Below are 23095 nucleotides of genomic sequence, written 5' to 3' on the forward strand. Positions count from 1 at the left end.
AGATAGAAGCTCACTGGGTGAACCTTTGCCTCTGCTTTCATCTGAATATTCTCCTCCTTGGCCATGGTAACCATGGAAACCCCCTTCCCCTTCCCACTGGGCGCTGCAGGAGGGGGTGGCTCCAGTGTTCACCAGCTCACGCTTCTTTTTATACCCAGGCTGGGGACGGGAGGTGAGGGGGAAGGCGGGCCTCTTCCCCTGCCCCTGGCCCTCTCCCCGCCACCTCCCAGGTCACCAGTCCTCCCATGCGGAGAGGCTGGGCCGGTTTCCCCCTCTTCCCCATGCCTGTTCCTGAGCAGTGGCTGCCCTGTGGAGTGCCAGCTCACAGCTGTTGAAGGGGCTCGAGTCCTCTTCCTCATGACAGGCCGGTAGCAAGCACAGTTATGCATCTAGAACATTCTGAGGACCTCAGCAGGGTTGGTGATTAGAATGGCTGTGTCAGCCCAGCTCCGGCAGGTGGGCAGATTGAGCTGAGCGAGGGCCTGGGGTGGAAGGTGGTCTGCATTCCCATTGCCTGCTGCTCCCTCGGCAGGCACCCCTGACATCAGAGGGACCCTGGATGCTGGTCTCAGGATGTGGCACAGGAAGGGGTGTATGGGCACCTCCCACATCAGGAGCAGCACCTACGACTCGGGAGAGGCTCAGGGCTGGGTGGGTTCCCCACTTTAGGGACCTTGGGGATTCCCTGCCATCTCCTGTGAGGTCGCAGCTCTTCTCTGACTGTGCTGGGGGTGGAGCCTTGGCCCATTCCTGGAGAGGAGGGATGGCCTGCCATGCTCTCCTGCTTCCTAGGACCTTCCTGCTTGTGAGGGCCCAGTCAGCAGCGCCCTTTGTCATTGCAGGAGTTAATGGCTTCAAAAATGCCAGAAAGGGATCTGCTTTGCAGATTTTCTGCCATGAAAGCCCCCTTTGTGGTCCATCAGAGGCCACAGCCTCAGAGGAAGCCCTGATGAGCAGGTTTTTGTTTTGTTTTGTTTTGTTTTGTTTTTTAGATAGTGTCTCACGCTGTTGCCCAGTCTGGAGTGCAGTGGTGCGATCTCGGCTCCCTGCAACCTCTGCCTCCCAGGTTCAAGCTATTCTCCTGCTTCAGCCTCCTGAGTAGCTGGGATTACAGGCATGAGCCACCATACCTAGCTAATTTTTGTATTTTTAGTAGAGACAGGGTTTCACCATGATGGCCAGGGTGGTCTGAAACTCCTGACCTCAGGTGATCCACCCGCCTCGACCTCCCAAAGTGCTGGGATTACAGGCGTGAGCCACCGAGCCCGGCCGAGCAGTTTGGGATGATGAGAGAGGCAGGGAGACAGAAAGGCGTTCTCAGGCTTTCAGCATGGCTGGGAGCCGCTGTCCCCACAGCAGAGAGCGATGCATGCCAAAGGTCAGGGGTACTGAGCTTGAGGAACTCCCCAGATCATGAACTTCCCTTTCCTGGTCGCTTCTGCTGGCCCATAATAGACATGGAACCGATAGTGGATGAGCAAATGAATGAATGAATAAGTGAATGAGCAGAGGCGACCAGGAAGAACTGGGCATCAGTGCTGAGACATGCTGGCTGATGGGGTTTTGATGAGGACGACACGATCTGACATATTCGTGGGGATCCCTTGCTCTTTAGGGGCTGAGAGTGGGGAGAGGGGGAGAGGCTCCTGTGCAGAACCAGGGCAGGTGCGAGCATGAGAGAACAGCCCCCACCAGCTCACCCAGAAGGTGCTGGGAGCTTCTCGGCCTCCCCTCTGTGTCCCGGCCACCACAGCCCTTGGCCTTCTCCTCCTCCTCCGAAGGATGGGCTCAGAGAGGGACAGAGATGCCCACCCTTCCTCCCTGAGGACATCAGGGCTGGCATTGCCCTGTCATGCATGTGAGGCTTGGAGAAGGCAGGATGCGCTTGCCAGCACATGAAGGCTTTTCCCAGTGGGGCTGGGCGGTGCCCCAGGTTCTTCCTCCCAGCTTCAGCCTTTTCCCTGTAGCAGGGGCTGGGCAGGGAGGCCTTGGAGCCCCGAGGCTGTGGCTTTTCTCCATATCTTGGTCAGGCCCCGGAGCCCGCTGTTGTCTCACTCTGTGACTGTGGGTCTCATCTCCCCCTCTGTCTCGCTCATCTCCTCGTCTGTGCTTCTGCTTCTCTGCCATCTCTCTCTGCAGTCTCTATTGTTCTCTTAAGGCCCTTCTCTGTCTCTGCCCATGTGTCCCCTGGAAATTGAACTTATGAAGGCCCCAACACCAAGAACAGCCCCTGGCACACGGTGGGCACGCGGGGAGCACTGGCTGAATGGGTGGTGACCTCTGAAAGATGGGGTATTGCAGGTAGGGGCAGAGGATGCGCACGGGGACCCTGGCCTGGAGCAGGCTGAGTCATAAGCTGTGTGCGTGACAGCCGTGTGCTGTCTCCACCCCAGGAGGCAGGGGTCCCCTGTTTTGTGTGTCCCCTCTACCTGGGCTGTGCTGCCTGTCACGAGGCCGCTGAGCGAGCACAGGCCCAGGCAGACGACCTGCAAACCTGCCTTTGAGGCAGCTCATTTATCTCCAGCAACTGTCAAAATATTAAGCTAACTGGGATGTGATTGCTGTGAATTGCTCCAGAAAAATAGCTGCGAGCTCTTAAGATTTTAAGAGTTTTTGTTTGTTTGTTTGTTTGTTTGTTTGTTTTTGAGACTAAGTCTTGCTCTGTCGTGCAAGCTGGAGTGCAGTGGCGCGATCTCGGCTCACTACAACCTCCCCCTCTCAGGTTCAAGTGATTCTCCTGCCTCAGCCTTCCGAGTAGCTGGGATTACAGGCACGTGTCACCATGCGTGGCTAATTTTTTTGTATTTTTAGTAGAGACCTGTTAGCCAGGATGGTCTCGATTCTGAGCTCGTGATCCGCCTGCCTCGGCCTGCCAAAGTGCTGGGATCACAGGCGTAAGCCACCGCAGCTGGCCGAGAGATAATTTTTTAATACTACCGTTGTCTTTTGATGGTTTCATTAAATGATGGAGAAAATACAATTAGCATGTTTGCCTCATTTGCTCCATGGTGTTCATTTAGGTCCAGAGGGCCACTGGAGTTGTCATGGAAACCGGCTTGTCAGGCTGGCTCTAGCAGAATCCAACAGGAAATATTTATTCCCAAAAGCAGGTTGTCAGATTCACTCTCAGTCACAGTGCGGTGGAAATATTTTCCCATATTATTTGCCTGTGGTTCCCAAGCACTGGGAGCCCCACGTCCTCAAGGCGTGTTCCGTGCAGGGAGGAGGGGCAGGCACAGGCCTTTTCTTAATGGGCCCCCTGGGGCTTGACTTGGAGCCTGGGGCTGTGTTTATTGAGGAGGAAAAGCACTTTGCCTTGGGAAGGCAGGTTCAGGTAACTGGTGGGAAGTGAGCTCCTCTGGGGGTTTTAGGCAGGGCCCTGGGGCTACTCCTGTCTCCCTTTCGTCTGTTGTTTCCTGCAGTTCGCTCTTCTGCTTTATAGTGAGGATCTTCCACATTGAAGAAGCCACTTTTATTTGTTTTTTTTAAGACAGGGCCTCGCTCTGTCGCCCAGGCTGGAGTGCAGTGGTGCAATCTAGGCTCACTGTAATCTCTGCCTTCCGGGCTCAATCGATCCTCCTATCTCAGCCTTTGGGACCATAGGTGTGCACCGCCATGCCCAGCTAATTTTTTTTTTTTTTTTGAGACAGAGTTTTGCTCTTGTTGCCCAGCCTGGAGTGCAATGGCGCCATCTCGGCTCACCGCAACCTCCGCCTCCCAGGTTCAAGCTATTCTGCCTCAGCCTCCCAAGTAGCTGGGATTACAGGCACCACCACGCCCAGCTAATTTTTGTATTTTTAGGAAAGACGGGGGTTTCTCCATGTTGGTCAGGCTGGTCTCAAACTCCCGACTTCAGGTGATCCGCCTGCCTCGGCCTCCCAAACTGCTGGGATTACAGGCGTAAGCCATGGCTCCTAGCCAACCCAGCTAATTTTTTGTATTTTTGGTAGAGACGAGGTTTCGCCATGTTGCCCAGGCTGGTCTGGAACTCCTGAGCTCAAGTGATCCACCCACCTCAGCCTCCCAAAGTGCTGGGATTACAGGTGTGAGCCACCGTACCTGACAAAGCCACTTTTTAAAGGCATCCTTGCAGATACTTCTCTGAAATGACTGGGACGTGGGAGTATGGCACCAAGTTGCTGTGTGACCCAGGGTAAACCCCTTGACGTCTCTGGGCCTCAGGCTCCTTCTGTACAAGTGAGGGGTGTACACCAGGGATCTCTAGGCTCCTTTAGCCCCAGCAGGCCATTAGCCTGTGTTTCTCAGCACGGACAGGCCTCCCTGTCCTGCAGCCCCACTTTGCTCTGTGGGTGGGCTCAGTGCCCCAAGGAGTCAGCAGCCTATAGCCCGTCTCTTGGCACCTGGAAGCTTCTGGTGGAGCTTTGGATGGGCTAGCACTAGCACACCCGAGTGTCTGGTGTGAAGGAAAGGAAGTTCCTGGGGTGGCAAAAATGGGGCTTTGATGAGCTGGCTCCACTGCTCTATGCTTTGGGCTGTGGGGGCCCTGGCCGTCCCCCCTGCCCCTCCCCTGGGCTGCTCTGCCTGGGCACAGCCTCCACATCCTCCCGAACCTCTGCAGCCTGCATGTCTGTATGGGCCAAGTGTCTTTCTGGGCTTCCCCGTTTGGCGGGAGTTCTTGGCAGTGCTTAGACAGGTGGATGGGATCTGCAGAAGACGTTGCTTATCTGAGCATCAGGACGTCAAGTTCCCCAGCAAGGTGCTTTTGATTTTGACGTTCGATGTCAGCAGCAATCAGTTGGTGGAGACTTGAGCCAGCAGGTGAAGCGGGCTCAGCCTCGTGTCCCCAGGCAGAACGAAGGGTGTCTTCCTGCAGCCAATCAGTCCTTCCCCTCTGTCTGGGAGGCTCATCGGGAGCCTCTGATGTGTTTTCATAATCAGGCTCCCTTTCTGTCAGAACACCAGGAAGAGGGGGTTGCCTGCAGTTGGTGCCCTCCAGGGTGATCCCTGTTGGGTGTTGTGGCTGACCAGCTCCGGACCATCCAGGCTTCAACCACGTGGTCTGACGTCTTTTCAGCAGCCCCTGGAAAGGGAGAACTGCCCCCAGAGTGGGTGCATTGGGAGGGGCTGGGATCCTGAGCTCAAGCCAGTTTTGGGGGGGCATGCCTTGTGATGGGGGTGGGCCCTATGCAGCCTCTCTCCGTGGGCTCTGGGGTCTCTTGTTCTGTTTGTCCACACTCACATGATGGCAGCACTCCCCGGCCAGGATGCTGAAAAGGCCTTGGGGCCTTGGGGGTTGGGGGCCAGAGAGGTGGTGCACAGTGCGGTGTGTTTCAGGTACTGGGACCGGGCGCTGGAGCAGCACCTGCCATGTGCCTGGCTGCTCACATTCCCAGCCCGTCTCCTGGGCGTCACTTAATGTGATTTTCTTCTCTTAAGGTGCCAAAAAGCTGACCAATAAGGCCACCCTGTGGTATGTGCCCCTGTCGCTGAAGAACGTGGACAAGGTCCTCGAGGTGCCTCCTGTAGTGGTAAGGTGCCCTTTCTACTTCTCTCTTGGGGGCAGATGGCAGAGATCAGGTCACCTCACCTGATGGTGGGAGGCTCGTTCAGCTAAGGGTCCCAAGGGAGCGACAAGCCAGAGCTAGGGCACAGGGGGCCAGGTCCACCAGCAAGCAGTGTCCCGTCTGGGCTGGGCAGGGCATCCCTGGCTCCACAGGAGTTTCTGTCCTGCCTCCGAGGAAACACGGGTAGGGAGGAGACATGTCTGTGTGGGATCTTCTAATATATGTTTAATTCATGCTGGGAATGTGAGCGCAAGCTGGCCCAGAACCCGTGGACGTAAACATCCCTCCAACCTAGGGACCTTTTTGTCACACTCCCTAACCAGAGGAAAGACGGTGACAGGATCATGATAGTGACGTGTCCTTTCGGGAGCCAGGACCACCAGGCTGCCCGGGCCGGGCCAGCTACTCCCCCGTGGCCCCTGCAAGCTGGTTCTGATCTCTGCTTCTGACGCAGTGGCTGTGGAGACAGCTCTCACATGAGCTTTTGTCTTTCTCCCTTCTTGTCCCCTGCTGGGGCCTGCCTCCTTCTCTGGGTTTCTCTCCTTTCTGGCTTCGCTGTGGTTGGAAGCATCTTTCTTTCTTTCTTTTTTGTTTTTTTGAGACGGAATGTTGCTCTGTCGCCCAGGCTGGAGTGCAGTGGCGCGATCTCGGCTCACTGCAAGCTCCGCCTCCCAAGTTCACGCCATTCTCCTGCCTCAGCCTCTCCGAGTAGCTGGGACTACAGGCGCCCGCCACTATGCCCAGCTAATTATTTTATATATATTTTTTAGTAGAGACGGGGTTTCTCCGTGTTAGCCAGGATGGTCTTGATCTCCTGACCTCATGATCCACCCACCTCGGCCTCCCAAAGTGCTGGGATTACAGGCGTGAACCACTGCGCCTGGCGGAAGCACCTTTCGTAATACCAGTTCATTATGTTGTCAGAGGGGTCCTGCCATGGGTGGGCCTGTGGGCGGAGCCTGTGGAAGCCACGCATACAGACTCTTGGAGGGGAGACGTTGGGAATAAAGAAATTTAATTCATTCTCTAAAAGTACTCCCTCGCCTCCTTCTCCTGTGCCCCAAGTTCACTGGCAAGTCCAAGGACAGATGTGACCAGCTCCTCCCGCAGCCTGACCCTGTGGTCCGCAGGCCTCAGCCCCCAGGAGGAGCTCTTCTTAGAGCTCTGAGTCTCTGCAGTGTGGGCCCCGGCAGGGAGCTTTTCCTCCGGCTGAGATATATATATATAGAATACATTTTTAGAAATAATAAAACTGAGAACCAGATTGTCAGGAATTGGTGCCTGCTCTTTTTGCTTCCAGACCCAATAGAGACGCTGGGTGCTCTTGCCGCTGCCGGAAGCCCTGGTTCCCTCTCCAGCGTTTGCCGGGCGCAGGCCACTTCCAGCCTGTAGGAGGCCTGGCTCTCTGTCTTCCTGTGGCCCCCCGGTCACCAGGGCTGATGGGGCCTCGGTCCCTGCTGCCACTGCCCATGTGAGACTGGGGAGGTGCTCCCTGAGACCTGCTTCCTGCCATCTCTTCTGTCCCAGCTCTGTGTCTGACCAGGCACCCTGCCAGGGTCTCCTCAGAGGGCAGTGAAGGTCTGGGTGGGGTGTCTCCCCAGGTGGGTGTGGCAGGTCCAGCTGCTGTTTGGCCTAGGTTTTGTTTTTTTTAATCTTGGTGACAGGGGAGCCCTGTCCATATTTAATGGGAAGGGCAGGCTGGTGGCTGCAACTTTGGTTTTATGAGAGCAAGATGGCAGCATGCCAGAATCTGGCCAGTGGGTGGGGGCTCAGGGTCGGGGTGTGGAGTCCGAGGTCTCACACTCCCGCCTGACAGTGTCCCGGCGCTGCTGTGACAAAGTGCCACTGACTGGGTAGCTCTCAAACAATAGAAGTTGATTCTGTCACAATTCTGGAGGCCAGAAGTCTAAAGGTATGGGCAAGGCCCCGCGCCCTCCACTGGCCTCAGGCGAGGATCCCTCCTGGCCTCTCCAGCACCGGGTGGCTCCAGGCGTCCCTTGGCTGAGGCTGCGTCACTGAAGCTTCTGCCTCCATCTTCGCACGGCCTGCTTACAAGAGCACGGGTCACTGGGCTTAGGGCCCGTCCCATTCCGCTGTGACCTCATTCTAACTATTTACAACTACAAAGACCTGGTTTTTGGAAGCGTTTGCATTTTGAGGTTTCAGGTGGATATACATTTTGAGGGATGCTGTTCAACCCACTGCACCAGCCGTCGGTTCAACACCCTCTCCTGTCTCTTGTTCTTCGTGGGGCTGTTCTCCTCTCTCCCTGCTTCTTGGCTGAGGTGGAAATTGTGGCCATTTTCAGCAGTGCTAACTCAGGGGTGGTTGAAGACCTAAGGAGCGGGGATCAGGTGGGGGCTCCTGACTGTTCTCCGCAGAATTGCAAGCGCACCCACCCCACATTCATTCTTTTCTCTAAGCCCTTGGCGTTCAGTGAGCCACATCACATGTAAATATTGAGACATAGCATTTAACAGATTTAATTTTCAGATGCTACCCAGTTCTGAAATCTCTCCCAGGCCCCATGCCTGGCTTCAGCATCTCATGGTGCATCTCAGGCGGGTGATACCGAGGGGCGGGTCTGGACCTGAACACAGTCACTTTTCCTGCCTTGTTGCTTAGGATCAATGCGCGAAGAGCTGCTGGGTTTTTGGCCAGTGGAGGGGACGGGTAGCTTCTGACTCCCCTGGCTCCTGTCCCCTCGCTGCAGGGACAGGGTGCATTCAGCGTGGCCCCTCTTAGCCTCGCCTCTCCTTGCCCAGTAATTAGCTCCCTCCCTCCCACATCCTGGAGGAGCTCCCAGTTGCTTTTTCATTTCCTTTGTATAGTGGGTTTGATGAGACATAAATATCAACTTGGCCTTGTCGGGGAGTTGTTGAAACCATTCCACGGAGCCGAGGCAGCCAGAGCTGCAGATGGGAGAGGCTGCACAGTTCTCAGCTGCAGCTGTTGTTCAGAGCTATTTGCACCATCTTCCCCCCAACACATGCCAGGCCCACGTAGTGTAAACCTCCCGCTGGTTTGGAATCTAGGTCTCCTGTTTTTCACTGGTGGGCCCAGCCAGAGGCCTGCTTAGGAATCCCAGAAAGTGCAGTTTCCTTTCCTGGCTCCGGTGGGCATTTATGTTCATCTGCTGGTGGCCTGGCCACAGGGCTGTCTTATAGTCCATGAGCATGCTCCCGCTGACCTTTCTACAGACAGCCATCCGTGATTTAGGAAAATGTACATCCCTGTATGTATAGATATACAGATATATATAATATATATACACATACAAATAGAGATGTCACATATGTATGCATGTAGATATCTTGAATACGCATGCACACACACACACACATCCCACACACACACACACCGGTTTCCTGGATGTGTACATCTCCCTGGAGGAACCCAGCTGCCTGCCGTGTGCAGAGTCGTCTAGTGCAGGACGTCTTTTCTTTGTTTCACCTTCCTCCCCAGCCTGCCTGTAGCTTTCCCAGTGAGCAGGGAACCTCGGTGGCCCTGTGATGGGCCCGAGGGGCCCCAGGATGACCAGAGGGGCAGCTGCAGCCCTGGACAGGCTGAGTGGCCGTCGGGGGTGGATGCTTTGGTTTTTTTCAAATGTCTGAATGTGTGCTCGAGCGAAGAGGTTTGCAGCCTGTCTCTCAGATATTTGGGCCACACTGTCTGCTGCTTCAGATCAGTTGGGTTTGATGAGCTCTCGGGGGTGAGAGTTAGGTGCCAGCCATCATTAAAATGTTCCAGCGGTTTTGTTCCCAGATGGAAAGGCAGAGTTGGAGAGGAGGCTGGGCTTCTCCTCGTGGCTTGTGTCCAGGACTGGGCCCCATCATTTCCCTGTGTGCCCGCCAAGCCCAGACAAATGTACTGGATACCACGAGGATTTATTAGACCGGGGGCTGGCTCCTTTAAAAAAAAATCCCTTTAAAAGGCATCTCTTGAGGATGCTGAAGTTCACCCACCAATGTTCCTAGGTAGACACACAGCACAGACTCTCTTCTCACAGTCATTACTTGGCCGGTGGAACATTAGGACGTAGTTTATTTATGGAGGAAAAGGTTGAATTATCCACTGCAACTTAAAACACTCCCCACAGTTTGCTTCTTTTGAACAAACCCTTCAGCTCCCTTCTCAGCCTCATTTGAAGATGGGTTCTCAGCTAAAGATGATGGGTAATTAAGCCGAGGACTGGTGAATGGTGCTCAGGCCCTGCACAATTTTGGAGCTGAGCCATGAGCAGGAATTATCGAGATGTTTAAAACTGGCTTTTGAAAGAAGGCCTAACACAGCCGTCTGAAGTGAACTTGCTTAGGTCAGAGGGGCTTCAACAGGCGGCCGAGAGGGGCCCAGAGGGGCCCTGAGTTCTGTGGCTTCCCCACAAGCTTAGCTGGAATGATTGGTTGAGTGAATGTGAGAGCAGAAGTGGAGGCTAATCAGAACAGCCAGGTGGTAGTCGGCCCCTGGCCAGGCCAAGGGGGAGGGAGAAGGTCCTGGGGGATGGAGCAGGCAGAGAGAGGGTCTGGAACCAGCCTGGAGCCAGCACACAGGCCCTGAGGGCGCCTCCGAGGGTCCCATCCGAGTGTGGTGCGTCCCCTCCACTGTGCACAGGAGGGCAATGAGTGAACCGTCTGTTACGTCCAAAAAATGCAGTATCCCCCTGTTGTGTCCCAGGACTCAGGAGCTTTGGTTTTTGTGCTGAGTCGTTGGTGTTTTTTATTTATTTATTTATTTTTTTAGATGGAGTCTCGCTCTGTCACCCAGGCTGGAGTGCAGTGGCGCAATCTCGGCTCACTGCAACCTCCATCTCCCGGGTTCAAGCGATTCCCTTGCCTCAGCCTCCCGAGTGGCTAAGACTACAGGTGCCCACCACTACCCCTGGCTAATTTTTGTATTTTTAGTAGAGACGGGGTTTCACCATGTTGGCCAGGCTAGTCTCGAACTCCTGACCTCAAGTGATCCACCTGCCTCAGCCTCCCAAATTGCTGGGATTACAGGCGCGAGCCACCATGCCCGGCCTGTGCTGAGTCTTATATTCACATTTATTTTTAACTTCCGGAGTCAAAACCCCTGTGATTCATTCAGAGAGACTCGGGGGGACGGTTCCATCTTTGACTGCCCATTCTCTACTAATATATAGCCTGTTCGATTGGCCAAGGGTCAGCAGGGACACACAGGGTTCCTGGTCTGTCGTGGACTTGGGAGAGTGGGTGGGGCCTTTTTGAGGATCCCTTTATTCTGTAATGAATCCTAGGAAGGAATGAGACGGTGCAAAATGATTTTAAGTAACCTAGATCAATATGGTTTTAATAGTGAAAAAGCGGGGGCCGGGCACGGTGGCTCACGCCTGTAATCCCAGCACTTTGGGAGCCTGGGGCGGGCAGATCGCAAGGTCGAGAGATCAAGACCAGCCTGGCCAACATGGTGAAACCCCGTCTCTACTAAAAATACAAAAATTAGGCGGGTATGGTGGCAGGCACCTGTAGTCCCAGCTACTAGGGAGGCTGAGGCAGGAGAATCACTTGAACCTGGGATGCGGAGGTTGCAGTGAGCCGAGATCGCGCCACTGCACTTCAGGCTGGGACAGAGCGAGACTCCATCTCAAAAAAAAAGAAAAGAAAATAAAAATTGGGAACAAGCTAAGTGCCCACATAGTTACAAAAATTACGTTAAATAGACACACGGTTGCTTTTAAGCTCCACATACAGCACCATAGAGCTTTTTCTATATTTGTAGGCATTAAAGCAATTCCAGGAAGGATCTAAACCAAACATTTGACCCAGGTTGTCTCTCTGGGGAGTGGAGCCACATGGGATTTCACTCTTTCTGTATTCCTATTACTTATATTAAACACACATGAACAGAAGAAAAAATAGTCCCAGTTACACAAGGCTATGTGACATAAGGGGCCTGGGGTCGTGGCCGCCCGGCAAGGGGAGGAGGCCGTGTTCCGCCTGGGCCTGACCTGTCTTTGGTTTCCCGCAGTATTCCCGGCAGGAGCAGGAGGAGGAGGGCCGGAAGCGGTATGAAGCCCAGAAGCTGGAGCGCATGGAGACCAAGTGGAGGAACGGCGACATCGTCCAGCCAGTCCTCAACCCAGGTAAGAGCCGTGGACACCAGCAGCAGGTGCCGCTCCTCACTGGGGACGCGTAGGAGGCAGGAGCTGGCCGGGCCTAGGTGAGCCTCATGCTTGAGGTTCCCCAGGTGCTGAGCACGCTCTCCTGGAACCGGTTTCTCTGGGGTCCCCAGGGACGGCTGTCCCCCAGCCCTGCCCTGAGCCCTGTAGACCTCTCCAGTCACACAGCTGGAAGGCGACCTGAGCGACTCAGTGAGTCCCATGAGGGCACTGTGTGTGGGGCCTCCATTGCCAGGCAGGTGGTGTGCACCTATTCACGAGGAACTTGTTTTTTTTGTATCTTTTCCTTGTGTTTGCTCAGTGGCTTGTTCTTTTTTTTTTTTTTTTTTTTTTTTGAGACAGAGTCTTGCTCTGTTGCCCAGGCTGGAGTGCAGTGGCGCAATCTCGGCTCACTGCAAGCTCCGCCTCCCGGGTTCATGCCATTCTCCTGCCTCAGCCTCTCCGAGTAGCTGGGACTACAGGCGCCCGCCACCACGCCCGGCTAATTTTTTGTATTTTTTTTAGTAGAGACGGGGTTTCACCGTGGTCTCGATCTCCTGACCTCGTGATCCGCCCGCCTTGGCCTCCCAAAGTGCTGGGATTACAAGCGTGCGCCACCACGCCCGGCCTAGTGGCTTGTTCTTTTCTTTTCTTTTTTTTTTTTTTAAGCTGGAGTCTTGCTATGTCACACAAGCTGGAGTGCACTGGCACAATCTCGGCTCACTGCAGCCTCCGCCTCCTGGGTTCAAGTGATTCTCCTGCCTCAGCCTCCCAAGTAGCTGGTATTACGATTACAGGCACGTGCCACCATGCCCGGCTAATTTTTGTATTTTTAGTAGAGATGGGGTTTCACCATGTTAGCCAGGCTGGTCTCAAACTCCTGACCTCAAGTGATGAGCCTGCCTTGGCCCCCCAAAGTGCTGGGATTACAGGTGTGAACCACCACACCTGGCCAAGTGGCTTGTTCTTGATGGGATTTCCAACTCATCCAAAAAAGAAAAAAACGGCAGCAGCTGTTCAAGCGCCACTTCTTCCCGGCCCCACTGTTCAGACATTGATTGGAGGAGTGGCTCTGCCAGCAGGCACTGGGCTTTGTGGCATGCCCAGCTTCCCTGTGGTGTTGGTCCCTTCTGCCATCCATCCTCTTGCTCTCATGTCAGGGTGCTCTGGCTTTAATAAAATGTTCACTCAAAATCTAAACGAAGGCACGATGAGATGTTTTGCCTCAAGCAAGGACTTTCTACCCAGAGAACTCCCCAAGTTCCTAGAAACAATTCAGGGCAGGGGGCCCTGGGGAGCATCTGTCCCCCTAGGAACAGGGTGAGCTCTCGGGGACAGGCAACGCGCATTACCCCTCTCCCTACCGCACACATGGTGGTCACGTTGTCATAGTGGCAGGAGAACTCCCTTCAGGACGCACTGTGTGCTTCTCTGCCTCCGTGCGATGGCCTGGGCTCGTGGCACATTCGTGCTCTGTGCTGGGTTCCATAGGGTACCTCATGCGGGACGGCAGCCTGAGGAGGGTTTGCTGCCCCCCACCGTGCCTGGGGAGATCCTGGCCATGGTGGGTGTTTGAGTTTCTTACTCAGCTTTCTCTGTTTTGCCTCCACCCTCAGCAGTGGTGGAGGACCTGCCTCAAGTACTCCCTTTCCCCCTTAGATGTGCCTGTGATGTGGGCTCCACTCTGGGGTCCACCTGCTCCTAGCCCTGCCGAGAGGCGCCCTGGCCCCTGCTACCCTGGACTCGGGGCATTGTTATGGCCGCTCACCTCCCTTGCTTTGTCCATGTAAGCACCAAAGGGGACTGGTGAAAACCCAGTGGGCGCACAGATGAGAGCATGGCTTTCTGGGCTTGGCTGCTGGCGTGCAGCAGGAGTGTGCTTGTTTTCCGGGCGGGTCAACTTGAGGCTTGAACAGGAGTTTGCGTGTATTTGGTCTCACATTTGTGTCTCTGACTCAGTCTGTGCTCCAGCCTCAACCTGCCAAAAGCGGAATGGTTGTCACCTTAGGCCAGTGGGACTGGGTAGGTCGGTTTCTTTACTGTTGGGGAAACCACTGTAGGTTTCTTCTCTTTTCATGTCTGCTTTTTAACAGACACCAAAAAAAGAAAGAAAGAAAATTAATGTATCAGTATTAATAGAAAGAATGGTGCTGCTTTGATGAAACCCCAGTGAAGAGATATCTTTTTTTTTTTTTTAATTTGAGGCAGAGTCTCGCTCTGTCCTCCAGGCTGGAGTGCCGTGGCGCGATCTCGGCTCACTGCAAGCTCCGCCTCCCGGGTTCACACCATTCTCCTGCCTCAGGCTCCCTAGTAGCTGGGACTACAGGCGTGTGCCATCATGCCCGGCTAATTTTTTGTGTTTTTAGTAGAGACAGGGTATCACCGTATTAGCCAGGATGGTCTCGATCTCCTGACCTCGTGATCCGCCCACCTCGGCCTCCCAAAGTGCTGGATTACAGGCGTGAGCCACCGCGCCCGGCTGAGATATCTTTTAAAAATAAAATTTAAACAGCGAGTTTATCAACACAGCAATACACCAGACAGGCCTGGAGGCACGTCCTGGGGCAGGCAGTGCCCAGGCTGTGTTTTTGGGAGGGCAGCCCAGCAGTCAGGTTAGACACAGGCCCTAAGGAATGTGATGGGATGGGAGCAAGGGGAGGTGTCTTAGGAAAGACACCTCAGGGCCAGAAGATATGTCCACATTCAAATCCCTAGAGCCTGTGAATGGGACCTTATATGGAAAATGGGTCTTTGCAGATGTGGTTAAATTAACGATCTTGAAATGAGATCATCTGGGTTATGCAGGTGGGCCCCAAATCCAGTGATCAGTGCCCTTGCAAGAGACAAGAAGAGGCTATGTCTAGCCTAACACAAAGTGGTCCTGGAGGAGAGGGTTGGGTGGAACATGGGGGCTTCCTGGACCTACCTTTTCATGAGTGGTTTCTGGAGAGAGCTTGGGGTAGGTGCCAGACCCCGGGGGGAATGGGCAGCACTGCTGGGCTGACTCTGGCTTTGAGAAGCATGGATTAGATCCTAGCTTCTGCCTTTAACTGATCCTCAGGGACACTAAAATTACTCAAGGTTTTCAATCAGTTTAAATTCCTTTACTCGTGGGATTCTCTTCTGTTTGCCAGCCTCCGATTGACTGTAAATCTACACACGATATTTTTCAGAATGTGTTATTCACTGTCAGTCAGAGTTGGCCTCCTAAATCTCAAGATTTCCTGATTTGTATGTGCTTTTATTTTTACTTTTTTGTTTTGTAAAAATGCATCTTCCTCAGATGATCGGATTAGAGACTCGGCTTTTAAATGTTTCTTAGGAAGTCCCGTGTCCATTCTTTCTTGAGCGTTTCTGAACATCTGCATCTTTGACTCCAGTTTCCTGGTAGAGCCGGCATCTCAGTGGCAGGGCTTCCCAGTGCCCTCGGGAGCCCAGGGGTGGGCTCATCTGAGACCAGCCTGGTCTCCTGTATGGTGGCTTAGCCTGAGTTGGGTTTGGCAGGGGTGTCTGGGTCAATGGGGAACAGCAGCTCTGGGAGAAGAGTGTGCGTATGTGCTTGGCACTGGGGTCTTTCTAACAGGTGTGACACATGCTTTGACTTGCCTGCTCCCAGCCCCTGTCCACCCCACATCCCAGACCTCATCCTAGAGCAAGAGTTCAGACTGTTGCCTAGCAACCTCCACAGGGGTGGCCTCGTCTCCCAGGTACCTCAGAGTCCGAGAGTTCCTTAAAAGCCCTTTGTCCAATATATACAGCTATAATTTGTCTCTCTCTATATATATGTGTATATATATATATATATATATATTTTTTTTTTTTTTTTTTTTTTTTGAGACGAGTCTCACTCTGTTGACCAGGCTGGAGTGCAATGGTGCGATCTCGGCTCACTGCAACCTCCACCTCCCGGGTTCAAGTGATTCTGGTGCCTCAGCCTCCCGAGTAGCTGGGATTACAGGCATGTGCCACCACACCCAGCTAATTTTTGTATTTTTTATAGAGACAGGGTTTCGCCATGTTGGCCAAGCTGGTCTTGAACTCCTGACCTCAGGCGATCTGCCCTCCTCAGCCTCCCAAAGTGTTGGGATTACAGGCGTGAGCCACCATGCCTGGCCAGAAGGCAGACCTGGTCAGGGACTAGACCTCATCTGTTCCCTGCCCAGGACAGCTGGCACTCAGAAAGGGTAGCTCATTCCTAACTGACAAGCCCCAAGCTGTTGAACATGCCAGCCCACTGGGCCACGAAATGACTGGGACTCATTTCAGGTGAAGACAAGTCCTTTCTAGGTCTGGCCTTAGGCAAGTAATGTTTCTCAGTAGCTGAAAAAGCTGGTGGGATGAAGGGTGGTCCTGACCCAGAAGTTGATACCTGGGGTCTCGTAAGTGTCCAATGTCATTGCTTTTCTTTTCTTTTCTTTTCTTTTTTTTTTGAGATGGAGTTTTGCTCTTGTTGCCCAGCCAGGTTGGAGTGCAACGGCACAATCTCAGCTCACTGCAAACTTCACCTCCCTGGTTCAAGTGACTCTTCTGCCTTAGCCTCCCAAGTAGCTGAGATTACAGGCACCCGCCACCACACCGGGCTAATTTTTGTATTTTTAGTAGAGAGGGGTTTCACCATGTTGGCCAGGCTGGTCTCGAACTCCTGAACTCAGGTGATCCACCCGCTTCAGCCTCCCAAAGTGCTAGGATTACAGGCATGAGCCACTGCGCCCAGCCCCAGTGTCATTTCTGAGGCTTTGATGTGCTTCTGGGTCATGGTTGCTAAATTGTGTCACCACAAATCATATGTCGAGGTCCTGACCCTGAGTGCCTCAGAATGTCACTGAATGTAAAGAAAGAGTCTTTAAAGAAGTAATTAAGTTAAAATGAGGTCATTAGAGTGGGCTGGTGTCTTTACAAGAAGAGGAGGTTAGGACAGACACACACAGAGGAACAACCCTGTGAGGACACGGGGGAAGGCGGCATCTACAAGCCCAGCAGAGAGGCCTCAGGAAGAGCCAGCTGCTGATACCTTGACCTGGGACTTCCACCCTCCAGGGCTGTGAGACGAATTTCTGCCGCTTAAGGCGCCAGCCTTTGGTGGGCACTCTTGTTACAGCGGCCCCAGCACACGGGTACACTCCACACACAGAATTTCAAACCGGCTCCCCTGCCTTCTCTCCTGGTCACTGTTAGCTGCCATGTGAGTTTCCTCATTCCTGCCCTGGGCTTGCCCTCATGCCAGGGTGTGTGGGAGAAGTAGCATGTCATGGAGTCAGAAGCAGAGTAGAGGAGCTCTTTCCAAGAAGCCACATTCTGGGGGCCTCCCCACCCAGCCCACCCTCCTGAATATGCATCAAGAGGTCCTTGCATCTGGGCCCCTCTGGGAGCTGGCATGCAGGGCCGTGATCTCAAAGCCAACCAACAGACCCCTCCAAGCTCTGGGAAGGAGCCCCTAGGGGTCCCGACGTCCTGCATCGCAGCCAGTTCGCACGACCTGTGGCTTGGCCCAAGGGAGGGGATGCCTGTTCTCCCACCTGCTACTTCAGCGTGGGCCTGCCAGGGTCTAGGGGTGTCCAGAATCAGCCTGCAATTGCTGAGGGCACCTTGGGCCTCAGGGGAATTTAGTACACCCTGAAACCCACAATACCACGAGGAGCGGAGCTCTGAGAGAAGGCCAGAAATTGGCGGCATGAAAAGATTGGAGAAGCCTATTGTTTATTGACCTGGGAACGGAAGGAGACTGAAATCAAAAGCCCATTAAGACAGCCTTGGCCGGGCGCGGTGGCTCACGCCTGTCATCCCAGCACTTTGGGAGGCCGAGGTGGGTGGATCACGAGGTCAGGAGATTCAGACCATAGTGAAACCCCGTCTCTACTAAAAATACAAAAAATTAGCCAGGCGCGGTGGCGGGCGCCTGTAGTTGCAGCTACTCAGGAGGCTGAGGCAGGAGAATGGCGTGAACCCGGGAGGCGGAGCTTGCAGTGAGCTGAGATCGCACCACTGCACTCCATCCTGGGCGACAGATCAAGACTGCGTCTCAAAAAAAAAAAAAAAGACTCAGCCTTGTGTCGAAAATCAGATTAAAGTGTGGTTTATGCACCCACGTGTGTCTTGAGAGAGTGAGAAAGAGAGTGGAGTGGAGTGGGGTGGAAAAGTAAAAAAAATACACCAGGCTTGAGCATGACACTTGGAAAGAACGTTGGGTATGGTTCCTGTCACATGGAACTGACTAGAGGCAGACAGATCAGATGCCTACTAAGTTTACAAGGAAACTGAATTTGCCTGGACTGAAAAAAAGCTTTTGACTGTTCAAACTTTAAAGTAACCTCTCCAAACCTAGAGGAGCAGGAGGTGGGCCGTGGGCCCCTATTTCCCAGTGCCCACTTGGATGAGGCCATGGTGGATAACCAACAGGGAAGAACCTTCCAGGAGGCTGAGCCAAGGACCATGTAGTTCCTCCCCAAGAGTGGAATCAGAGTCTAACCAAAGACCCTTCCCCATGGCCATAGCTCAGACCCTGGCGGGAGTCATCTCTGCTTGGGCCAGGGGCTCCTGGGTAGCTCCTGTGTTCTTTCCTTTCCTGAATGAGTGTGCTCTTCTGTTTCCTCTTCCGCTGCTGTATAAAGGGTGCAAGTGCAGGTAACTCATCTTCTTAGTTCATTGGCTGCAGGAACATGAAGAATTGCATCTAAACACGATGGAGAAGACTGCATGCATGTGACCAGCTGCTGTGCTCTGAGGTCAGCGCAGAGGCCGGATAGGGTTTCAGGTGGTCGTCCTTGAGGGTGAGGTGCTCTACGTTTGCCAAGAATACAACAGGGATCTGGTGACTGGAGGGGTAGAACCAGACAGAGATGACCAAGCCTGTCTCCACACATAGCAGGGCCACGCTGCCCTGCCTCCCTGTAGCAGATGTGAAAATACCATGTCTAGAGTGTGAGCAGAGTGAAATGCTGCTTCCAGGCCTGACCCATCAAAACCTCAGGTGTGTGAGCCTCCCCCGACTCTGTCCCTTTCCAAGGTAACTTTCAAAGCTACTCATTAAAAGTAATGGAGCTACGGGATCAAAGGGGCCTGAATCCCTACATCTCCACCATTTGGAGGAGAGAGGAAAGCCTGATTTGGACTTTACCTAAGCAAGAAATCAACCTCACTGTGTGACCCACTAGGGTTTTAGGGTTTATCTGCTGCAGCAGTGACTACGATCTTGACTGACACAGTGCCTAATCTGTGAACCTGCAGTTTCAAAATGATGTGAGGAGCCTGAACCAGGCCCCCAGGATAGCAGTGGGCGAGGTTTACACAGCCATAAACACAAAACTCTCCTTTTCGGATCCTGTCCTATGTGACAAACTATTTACAGGGCTTCGTGTGTGCTAGGTGTTTACGTCATCTTCACAATCCGATAGTTTCACTTTCACCATCCCTGGTTCCAGCTAAGGAAACTGAAGCAAAGGGAGGTTAAGTTCCCATGAAGGCAGCAGAGCTGGGATTCAAACCCAGGCAGTCCAACTCCAGAACCTCTCTTCCTCCCCTATCCTCTCTTGCTTCCCCCATGCCCTCAAACCCCAAAATTACTGCTTACGGGAACAGGACTATGGGCCTGGCCAGAGGGCCAGAGACATCGCGTGGAAGGCGCTTCAGACCCAGGGCCGAGCCCCTGGCCTGGCCATGTTCACCAGCCCTCGCACCCTCATGGATGGCTCAGGGCGGATCTTCCTGGGGCTTGGCCAGAGCACTGCCTGACCCCAGAAAGGCGAATCCCAACCCAGGAGCCAGGGGCTGGGTGATCTGCCAAGACCCCATCTGCACTGAAAGGGCTGGACCAGGCTTGGAAGTGAACACTGTTTTCAACCCAAAGGCCAGGGATGAGGCAGGCACTTGAACTTGTTGAGGCAGGGCTAATTTTGTCATAAACCCTAAAAACGGACAGCCATATGGCCACATAGTCCCTGCACAGTCAAAGCTGGACAGCTGACAGCTGTGAATCCGAAAAGATCACGGTAATTCTATTTTCTCTTGTCAGACGGAGAAAACAATAAGGATAACTGGCTTTTTAAAAATTATATATTGGGCTGGGCGAGGTGGTTCACACCTGTAATCCTAACACTTTGGGAGGCTGAGGCGGGTGGATCACTTGAGGTCAGGAGTTCGAGACCAGCCTGGCCAACATGGTGAAACCCTGTCTCTACTAAAAATACAAAAATTAGCCAGGTATGGTGGCAGATGCCTGTAATCCCAGCTACTCGGGAGGCTGAGGCACAAGAATTGCTTGGACCCAGGAGGCGTAGGCTGCAGTGAGCTGAGATTGTGCCACTGCACTTCAGCCTGGGCAATAGAGCGAGGCTTTGTCTCAAGAAAAAAAGAAAGGTCTACCTTCTAGAGACTGGACGTTATATGTCATCGGCTTTTTTTCTTAAGTGCAGCCTCTTAAAGATATTTCAGGAGCAGTGCAGTGTTGGGTGACTGAAGCTCCTCCAAGGTATTTGGGGCTCTTGCAAAAGTGAGGTGATAGAGCAGTGAATGGGGTTGGGGGCTGGCCAGAGGGAACAGCTTGCTCCCTGTGGAGCTGTACGTTCTCAGGCCAGTGGAGTAAATTACAGAAACACTGTGGCACTTTTTGTAAAATTGGAAATGCAAGTCAGATGGTTAACTAGAGCCTAGTGGAGGGTCACACGCAGCCCCGGGACTCACAGCTTTGAGGTGTTTCGTGGCTACCCCTGGGCAGGGCCTTGCAGGGCACTAATGGCCCCAGAGAGTCTCGTCATGGCCCACTAACAGAATGGGTCATGACTCCTTGAAAACCTCTCCTTCACGAACTGTAGCCTGTTTGGAGACCATGGTTTTCCTTAGAGAAATCATAGCTGAACCGGCTTCAGACGCCTTCGTTGACTGTGCAGACCTCAGGGTGGTTTCGGCATTGCCAGACCATTCAGCTGTGGGAATCAGTCTACCCCATAACTAATCTCTCTCCTTTGCAATTCCAGAGCCGAACACTGTCAGCTACAGCCAGTCCAGCTTGATCCACCTGGTGGGGCCTTCAGACTGCACCCTGCACGGCTTTGTGCACGGAGGTAAGAAGGAAGCGCCCTGGCCACTCCATTCCTGTCCCTTGGCTCATTGTTGCTTCTCTGGGAGCCATGCTGCTGTCTGACACACTTGAGGCTCTTGTGTTTGGTGAAGTATAAACTTCCAAGAAGTTGCACAATAGGCCAGGTGCAGTGGCACATGCCTGTAATCCCAGCACTTTGGGAGATGGAGGCAGGAGGATTGCCTGAGCTTAGGAGTTCAAGACTAGCCTGGGCGACATAGGGAGACCCCTGTCTCTACAAAAAAATAAATAATAAGCTGGGCGTGATTGCCTGCGCCTGTGATCCCAGCTACTGGGAGGCTGAGGTGGGAGGATCGCTTGAGCCCAGGAGGTCGAAGTTGCAGTGAGCCGTGATTGTGCCACTACACTTCAGCCTGGGCAACAGAACGAGACCCTATCTCAAAAAAAAAAGTTGAACAATAAATCACAGAAATATGCTGGCGGGCCGGGCGCCATAGGTCACGCCTGTAATCCCAGCACTTTGGGAGGCCGAGGTGGGTGGATCACCTGAGGTCAGGAGTTCAAGACCGGCCTGGCCAACATGGCAAAACCCCATCTCTACTAGAAATACAAAAATTAGCCAGGTGTGGTGGCGGGCGCCAGTAGTCCCGGCTACTCGGGAGGCTGAGGCAGGAGAATCACTTGAACCTGGGAGGCAGAGGTTGCATTGAGCTGAGATCGTGCCACTGCACTCCAGCCTGGGTGACAGAGTGAGACTCCGTCTCAAAAAAAAAAAAAAGACGCTGGCACCCGTTTTTCAAATTGGTGATAAAAGTTAAACAGATGACTGCGTCCCTGGGGAGGCTCACATGCAGCCCCGGGATCTTATAGTTGTGAGATGTTTAATGCCTGCTGAGGGTCAGGGCAGGGCCTTGCAGGGCACCGACGGCCCCAAAGACTAGCATTGGGACTCACCGGCAGTGACTCGTTCGTAATGTTTTTCCTCTAATGTTTGCATTTATTTTTTCCCAGTAAGTACAGAACTCTTCTCAAACAACACAGGCCTTAAAGTTCATAGCTCGGCTTCCCAGAGTTTGGGAAACATAGCTGGAATGCAAGAGACTCTAGGTTCACAGACGGACACTTTTTACTTTAATGATGTGTAATTATTTTTCATGATTTAAAGAAAATGTAGATAGCATATCAAACCTGTAATTTCATGGCTACTGTAATTTTGAAGAAGACCAAAGTAAGCTTTTAAAAACAAGTTGGTTGAAGAAAAGCATCAAAGAGATAAGACCATAGTGAAGTGGTATCAGTGAGAGCAGAAGTTGTGAAGGTGCTGTGTGGTTAACGAAGGCTGGGCGCAGCTGTTCTTGGTGTACTGAGCTATTCATCTGTCCCAGGCATAACAGGCACTTTTGCACAATGCTGTCATTTCTAATTGCCTGGAACACCAGGTTCTGTTTTCTTCTCCACTCAGAAAACTCCTATTTATCCTTCAAAACCCAGCTCAAACGGCACCACTCTGTGCTGGCTTACATTGATATTTCTACCAGGGACACCTCAGGAGCAGGGACTGGATCATATTCTTTGTGTTGGCTCCAGCACCCACAGAGAGTCAAAGGGGCACCTTGCAGATACTTACTCCATGAGTGAGAGGCACCAATCACTTTCAGGTTTGGGACATTGGCTCTGGGCCTATGAGATGGAGTCTCGCTCTGTTGCCCAGGTTAGAGTGCAATGGCATGATCTGATCTTGTCTCACTGTATCCTCCGCCTCCTGGGTTCAAGGGATTCTCCCGCCTCAGCTTCCCAAGTAACTGGGATTACAGGCACATGCCACCACACTCGGCTAATTTTTGCATTTTAAGTAGAGACGGGGTTTTATTTACTATGTTGGCCGGGCTGGTCTCAGACTCCTGACCTCAAGTGACCCGCCCACCTCGGCCTCCCAAAGTGCTGGGATCACAGGCGTGAGCCACCACGCCTGGCCCTGATGTGAGATATGTTTCCAAAGTTTGTTTCTTTTTTAAACTAATCCCCTTTTGTGTTTCTTTTTCCTGTTTCATGATTGTTGTCCTCTTCCCACTCAGTGGTGGCTGCACTGCTGGTAAATCTGATTAACTATGGTCTTGCCAAGGGAAGCTGTGCTTTATAACAGCACTTCCAGGCCCACAAGCACTGTGACAATCTGAGTATCTCTCTGCCCGCAGAACAGCTGTTGCCTCAGAGGCATTCCCTGTTGCCCCTTCCTTACTGCCCCCATGTCTCTGTCCTCCCTTGAATTCCAGGGTGGGCGCAGCTCCCTCTTCCGAGCCTGGCCATCCCAAGCCCAGGCTTCTGCCACTTCCAAGTATTGTGTTTGAGCCTCATACAGCTTCATTCTGCCTGGAATTTGTGAAACTCTGGGCTACGAGTTTTGCTTATTTTGTCGACATG

At 53.1% G+C, this 23095-nt stretch overlaps 1 protein-coding gene across 5 annotated transcripts in view; it reads left to right on the plus strand.

Moving 5' to 3' along the window:
• Positions 1-23095, plus strand: part of ACOT7 (acyl-CoA thioesterase 7) — a 130941-nt gene that overhangs the window by 55310 nt on the left and 52536 nt on the right. For all 5 annotated transcript variants that reach the window (XM_055262178.2, XM_055262177.1, XM_063631974.1 and 2 more), the window contains exons 4-6: positions 5398-5489; positions 11511-11625; positions 20610-20696. In XM_055262178.2, coding sequence (XP_055118153.2) covers positions 5398-5489; positions 11511-11625; positions 20610-20696 — 294 coding nt within the window. The remainder of the gene's footprint in view (positions 1-5397; positions 5490-11510; positions 11626-20609; positions 20697-23095) is intronic.

Source organism: Symphalangus syndactylus, chromosome 22 (assembly GCF_028878055.3).
Source record: "Symphalangus syndactylus isolate Jambi chromosome 22, NHGRI_mSymSyn1-v2.1_pri, whole genome shotgun sequence".
NCBI classification, from domain to species: domain Eukaryota; kingdom Metazoa; phylum Chordata; class Mammalia; order Primates; family Hylobatidae; genus Symphalangus; species Symphalangus syndactylus.